We start from the raw sequence: 7,078 nt of genomic DNA on the forward strand, positions 1-7,078 counted from the left end.
GCCAGGCAGGGGGTGAGGCTGGGGCTCTCCGGAGGGTGGCAGTGGCAGGTGGGAGTGGCGATGGTGAGCAGGGTGAGCCCTAGTCACCTGGAAGATCTTGGACACGTCTTCCGAGTTCCGCTGCTGTGCGACATCGCACAGCTTGGCCGTGATATCGATTCGGCGGCAGATGTCCATGTCCACCTTCATGGCCTTTTCTTGGATCTTTGTGTCCAGGTCTGTCATGGGCTGCAGGGAGGACAGCAGGGGTTACGTGAGCGAGGGAGGGAGCAGGCATGGCGTGGGGCGCTGCTCCCCGGCCCCTGCTGGACAGAGAGGGGTGGAGGACCCTAGGTGCCGGGTGGGAGGCCCCGGAGTCCGAGGCTGGCCTCGATGGGCGTGAAGGGTTGGGCCAGCGCTGCTCAGGCTGGGGCGGGGGTGGCGGGGCCGTGGGAGCTAAAGGCTCTGGCGCCGAGTGGACAATGTGAGACCGCGTTTGCGGGCTCCCTAAGGGCTGGACGACACCTCTCAGCAGACACAGTGTCACTGTTTATTCTGTTAGAGCAAAGACAACACAAAGGCAATCCCGCGCTGAAAGACTCCCTTCTTTCCCCCGGAGGTGCCTGCCCAGGCGGCTCTCTCTCTTCAGGATTCCTCCCATGGCTGACAGCGGGGGTCTGCCCAGGACAGGGGTCCCCCAGGACCCCAGTGAGGGGAGACACATGGCCTCCCCCTGGCGCCCCGGGAGGCTTCTCCCAGCCACACCCGGCTTCACACCCCTCAGGGCCAGAGGCCACACCTGGACGAGTCACCTGAATCGGGCACCTTTTCCTGGCGGCTCTCCCTACACACTGCCCGCTGCCTGCAGGTGGCAGGAGACCCAGGTCCCCAGCAGGGAGGCGGCCTGGGCTGCCAAAAGCTGCCGGTACCCACGGCCACTCAGAAGGGCTCTGATTGGCCAAAGGAAGCACACACTCGCCTTCCCCGACCGTACAGAGCAGCCCCGCGGAAGGCCACTGGCCTGGGAGCCTCTCGGGGTGGCATGACACAGGCCTCCCTCCACCTGTGCCCGGACACTGAGGCCCTCGGCCACCGCCCGCCGCGTCCTGGCGAGCTGGGGAAGAGTCGGAGCCAACGCACACAGACCGTCCGTCGGAGGAGCCTCGGGAGGCAGGATGGGTTAAGCGGCAGATTAATGCATCTCTACTCAGACCAAGGGAAGCGGAAGAGGGAGGGCAGGAGGGGGCGCCTGGTCTCTGATGCATCTGTCATCCTCGCAGTCAATCGCGCAGCCAGGACTCTAACTAGAAGCCGAGCTCTGGAGCCTCGGAGTGAATGAAGCGTTTTGCATGATGGGTGTGGGGGAGGTGATGACGCCTGGGGCGGCGGCCAGCGCACTTACATCACTCATGAGCCCCTTAAACACCACCAGCTCGGCCTTCAGCCTCTCGATCGTCTCGTTCATCTCCTCCTGGATGGCTTCGGCCTCCTGCGCCGCCTATGGGGACAGAGATGGGGAGGGTTGAGGGGGGCCGGGCACCCTGAGGGCAGGAGGGACCGGACACCTGGGCCCAGCCAGGCCAGGCGCCTGATGGCTGGGGATGGGGCGCCGAGGACCTCGGCCCAGCCTGACTTCCCAGCACTCAGCTTAAAACTCTTCTCAAAGGGATATTACGGCACGAGAGACCCATGGCAGACGGTAAGAGGAAAAGAGCAAGTAATGCAATAAGTGGTCCCCATAGGTTAACATATGAGGTCCATTCGTGTGACATCGCCAATATTTGACCGCTCTGGTCTCCAAAATGGCAAGTGTCAACCTAACCGAACAGACACACCTGGGGTGTGTGTTTGCACGGGAAAGACCGGAAGGTCGCACACCAATGTGCCACGGGGGAGGGGCGGAGCTGGAGGCGGCTTCATTATCTTCTCTAAGCTCTTCTCAGCCTTCCAAATATTTGAGCATAAACATGTTATGTTTGGAAAGTAAAAAGCACTTTCCTTATCAAAGCGGGGGACGTCCATCCTCTCCCGTCGATGTATTGATATTATTTTAATCTGTCTCTAACTTGCTTAGAAGATAAATTTTTTAAGTATCAGAAAGCAATTTTTAAAAATATTTGAAAGAGCTTTCCACGCCTTCTCATGGGGTCACTATTCTTGTACCCATTTGGCTGAGAGGAAAAGAGAGGCGGGAAGGTGAAGTTGCTTAGGGTACCCAGCAGGCGGATGAGTGCAGGGCCCAGAACACAGAGCTACCGGGCCAGAATAACAAGGAAGGTCCTCACGCCCACCATGGGGAGCCCACTCGGGCGGGGCACCCACCTCGTGACCTGCCCACTGCCCTCTCCAAGGCATTGGGCCCTAAGTCAGTTCCTGCAAGCTGGGGGGTGGGGGTGGGGGCTTAAACACCATCCAGGTGGGGAGAAGAGGCAGGAGAGGGGAGTCACTAGCCCGAGGTCACCCCACAAGCTGGGGCAGCACCAGGACTTGGACCCAGGCTTCCCAACGCCTGTACCTGAGCTTTGCTGCAACACTGTGCGGTCCCCGCCTCGCTGCAAAGCCGGGGACAGAAGAGGCCCCTTGGCTCCATCAAGGAGAGACTGAGGCAGCAGGAAATCACAGAATAGGGGCTGTGCTGGGAACTGCCCCCGGCTCTGCCCCCTGAGGACTGTGCCTCTTCTGATCGGGAGGGACCTCTGGGGGCTCTTACCTCCTTCAGCGTGTCCACCATGGTCTGCAGGTTCATGCTCTTGGCCAGCTCCTCCTCCCATCTGTAAGAGACAAGAAGGACAGGCGGTCAGAGGGAGCCTTCCATGCCAGTCCAGCCTCACACCGTGCAGGCAGCCACCCTGGGCCTGTCCCCAGCACAGCAGTGACTCCAACCCTGCCTGCCCTCCAGGAGCTCCCGTCTAGGGGGTGGGGGCGGGGCAGGGACAGGCAGGTTGACACAGGCCCTAATACCAGGTGGTGCGGATGAATGTCATGCTTCAGGCATGAGCACAGCACCATGGGAGATGAAGGCAGGAGGGACCTCCACTCCCCCTTCACGCAAACTGTGAAGTGCTGTGCAAACACTGCTGCTCCTGCCGTGGCTGCAACATATAATCTCGAGGCTGGCACGCAGGAGCCAGGCTGTTCTCTGCACCCGCAAGAAGCACTTTTATTGTGCTAACTGTCGCAATCTTAGTGTCTCTGGTCCCGTAGCCTACCCTCACCAATAAAGACATCACTGTACCGTACAGATGAGGGCTGGAGGCTCGGAGAAGTCAAGTGCCCGCCCAAAGACACACAGCTAGTGAGTGAGTAGGGCTGGACTTCAAACCCAAGTCTGTTTTATTACAGAAAAACAAAAAATAACAAACACAGCGCTCGCTTCTCTAGCGCTTATTTCATGCCAGGCCCTGTTCCAGGCTTTCCATGTACTGTCGGGTTCGTGCACATGCGGGTCGAAGCTGGACAGGAAATGACAGAGAGGAGAAGGCACAGCGGGGCAACGGCCTACCCAGCAATCACTGGAGGCTGGATAAGACGTTAACCAGTACACGCGCCGTAACAACACCAGCTCGCCTTAACTGAAGGCTGACTTTGCATGAGGCACCCGTCTCCGTGACATAATTCAATGACATAACAACCCTCTAGCACAGGCGCCTCCATTATCCCCCCGTCACAGGTGCAGAGAGGCAGGCACAGAGTCGGGTGCCCAAGGTCAGAGTGCCCACAGGTGGAGCCAGGACTCAAACCCTGGGCTCCGGGCTCCAGATTGAGTGCTCGTAACCCTGCGGGGCTCCTCCAGGACCCAGGACCAATCAAAGCCCTAACCCGGCTCCCCACCCAGACCGCCTCCCTCCCCAGAGGAAGCCAGGGGCAGGCTCCCTTCCCTCTCCATCCTGGGACAGACAGACAGCTCCTCTCTTTGCTCGTGCCACTGCCACCTCCCTACATGGCCTCTGAGCAGGCAGATCTGGAAGCCTTTAGGATGCTGCCGGGGCAGCTAAAAATAGGCCAGGGGGAGGGACGGACGGAGAGCGGGTTACGTCACCAGCTTTTGGAAATAAGAGAAAACGGATACTGTTTGCACACACAGAGGAAAATTCCTCCTTTCTCCCACACGAGACGAGACGGGCCTGGCTAGGGCTCCCGGAGGGACGTACAGACACACACACAAACACGCACACACATACCCTCTCCCCTGTTCCCTTTGATCTTTATCAGCCCCCGGCACTGGCAGCCAGGCCTAGATCTGCCGTGGGCCGCAGGCTCCAGGCCCTAGAGGGCAGGGGGGCTGGGTGGGGGCTTCTCCCAGGGATGAAGGACACAGAGGAAGCCAAGGGGCAGAGAGGGAACCTAAGGGTCTAACCCAGGCGGAACATTCTCACTGAACACCTTCATTGTACAAATAGGGAAACTGAGGCCCACAATGTGCCAGGAATTTGCAAGGTCATCCAGTGTGTCAAGGGCCAGGCCAGGAGTTCACCCCTAGGCCCAATGTGGGGGGGACAGAAGTCCTGGGTGGGGAGAAGTCCACAGGCAGCCCTCACCCCCCCTCCCCTGCCCAGCAGCATGGGGCACCCAGGGCTTCCCTCAAGAGAAGCCAAGGCCCAGAGGGCAGGTCCCACGCTGAATCATCCCTCCTGGCCTCGCAGCTCTGAGTGGGGGCAGAGAACCTGATTCCAAAGCCACTGCGCAGAGCAGGTGCCAGCGCCTGGCCTCACTACTGCGTCTTACAGCGACAGCAGGAGCAGCAGAGAAGGGGGCAGCGAGGGATGAAGACGCAGGCGCCCAGGGACATCTCCCCGCTACACACACACCCATTCCCCAAGCTCCTCGGCCGGACACCCAGCCCCCTCTCACTTTTCCTCTCAGCAACCTTCTCATGAGGAAGGTGGGGCAGGAGTCAACAGACCCATTGTACAGATGGGAAAAATGAGGCCCAGAGAAGGAGAACGACTGGCCCCAAGTCCACCCAGACCAAGAACCCAAGCCACGTTAGCAGCAACAGAAGCAGCCACTGATTGGTGAGCATGTCTGGGTACCACGTACACACTGGGCTCAGTGCCTCATACACATATCTCATCAGCTTTCATGTGAACTATTAACCCTCTCGGGCAAAGGATTTCGCCCCAAACCCAATTTTGCAGATGAGAGAGCTGAGGTTCAGAGAGGTGAGGTCACTTGTCTAAGGTCACACAGCTTTCAGCAGGGCTGGGACTGAGGCCTAGGCACTGCTCACACTGTGACAAGCATGGGCATCACGTGGATCTTGCTCGGATGCAGACCGGATTCAGCAGGGCTGGGGTGGGGCGAACATGCTGCATTTCTAATGAGCTCCCGTGCAGATGGCACGTGGAGTGACCCCACTCCTCACTAGCAATTCTACGCTGCACCCCGGCAGATAAACTTGCTTGAGCCTTTTGTTTCCAAAGCCAGGCTGCGTGGGCAGCCGGCACTTCTGGTCCCAGAAGACCGAGCACAGACCCCAGCGTGCAGATAGCAGCTGGCCTGGCAGACCGGATCCACTGCCCACGCTGACGTGCCTCCGGCTGCGGCGGGAAACCCTGGCTGTGCCGGCCCCAGTGTTGACAGTGCAGAAAAGCTTTGCCCTTCAGCCACTCTGGCTGACTGGGGTGAAAGAATGACGACAGGGGATGTGCTTCTTAAGATGCCCCAGACACCCCACCTCACTGCGTGCAGCCCGGGAGCAGGGAGCACCAGCTTCCCCGAGAACTGGTCTGCCAAGCTGTGGGCTATGGCCTTTCAACACCGAGGAAGACTGGCCCCAAGTCCACCCAGACCAAGAACCCAAGCCACGTTAGCAGCAACAGAAGCAGCCACTGATTGGTGAGCACATCTGGGTACCACGCACGCACTGGGCTCAGTGCCTCATACACATATCAGCTTTCATGTGAACTATTAACCCTCTCGGGCAAAGGATTTCGCCCCAAACCCAATTTTGCAGATGAGAGAGCTGAGGTTCAGAGAGGTGAGGTCACTTGTCTAAAGTCACACAGCTTTCAGCAGGGCTGGGACTGAGGCCTAGGCACTGCTCACACTGTGACAAGCATGGGCATCACGTGGATCTTGCTCGGATGCAGACCGGATTCAGCAGGGCTGGGGTGGGGCGAACATGCTGCATTTCTAATGAGCTCCCGTGCAGATGGCACGTGGAGTGACCCCACTCCTCACTAGCAATTCTACGCTGCACCCCGGCAGATAAACTTGCTTGAGCCTTTTGTTTCCAAAGCCAGGCTGCGTGGGCAGCCGGCACTTCTGGTCCCAGAAGACCGAGCACAGACCCCAGCGTGCAGATAGCAGCTGGCCTGGCAGACCGGATCCACTGCCCACGCTGACGTGCCTCCGGCTGCGGCGGGAAACCCTGGCTGTGCCGGCCCCAGTGTTGACAGTGCAGAAAAGCTTTGCCCTTCAGCCGCTCTGGCTGACTGGGGTGAAAGGATGACAACAGGGGATGTGCTTCTTACGATGCCCCAGACACCCCACCTCACTGCGTGCAGCCCGGGAGCAGGGAGCACCAGCTTCCCCGAGAGCTGGTCTGCCAAGCTGTGGGCTATGGCCTTTCAACACCTGCTTGCCAGGCACGGTCCGGTCCCCTCCCCGACCTGGATCAGCCCACAGGAGTAAGGTTTCGGCAGGACGGGGTTTCAGGCAGAGGGACCAGCATCAGCAAAGAGGGGCAGCAGGAAGGCCAGGGAGTAGCCAATGGCCACTGAGAAGAGGACACACCCACTACGGGTCAGGGGCTGGTGGATGTCATGTCCTTTAACCTGCACTGTCCCAATTCTCTTGCCTGACCCACCGCTCAGCAAAGGTGGTCACAGGAAAACACACACACACACCCCTCCCCATTTTACAGGTGGGAAAATGAAGGCCCAGAGCACAGAGACAACTCACGCCAGGGCCAAGACGGCCTGAGTCACTGAGAGCCACCCTGCCCACCCCGACCCGACAGCTCCTAAAACTTCCAAATTCTTCTCCCTTCAGGTGTTAGACTAGAGAAAGGAGAGGAGGGACATTTACTGGGCAGCTTCTGGGTTGTGTTCACCATGTTAGGCATCCATAGACACATAAAATGCAACATGTCACT

General features: G+C 59.1%; 1 protein-coding gene across 1 annotated transcript in view; it reads right to left on the reverse strand.

Moving 5' to 3' along the window:
- The window catches only part of IFFO2 (intermediate filament family orphan 2), a gene marked incomplete at its 5' end in the record, with an annotated part of 51,846 nt that overhangs the window by 14,483 nt on the left and 30,285 nt on the right, over positions 1-7,078 (reverse strand). The window contains 3 exons of the mRNA XM_014530661.1: positions 88-228; positions 1,382-1,477; positions 2,690-2,750. Of these exons, the coding sequence (XP_014386147.1) occupies positions 88-228; positions 1,382-1,477; positions 2,690-2,750 (298 nt within the window). The remainder of the gene's footprint in view (positions 1-87; positions 229-1,381; positions 1,478-2,689; positions 2,751-7,078) is intronic.

This window comes from Myotis brandtii, unplaced genomic scaffold, assembly GCF_000412655.1.
Source record: "Myotis brandtii unplaced genomic scaffold, ASM41265v1 scaffold754, whole genome shotgun sequence".
NCBI classification, from domain to species: Eukaryota; Metazoa; Chordata; class Mammalia; order Chiroptera; family Vespertilionidae; genus Myotis; species Myotis brandtii.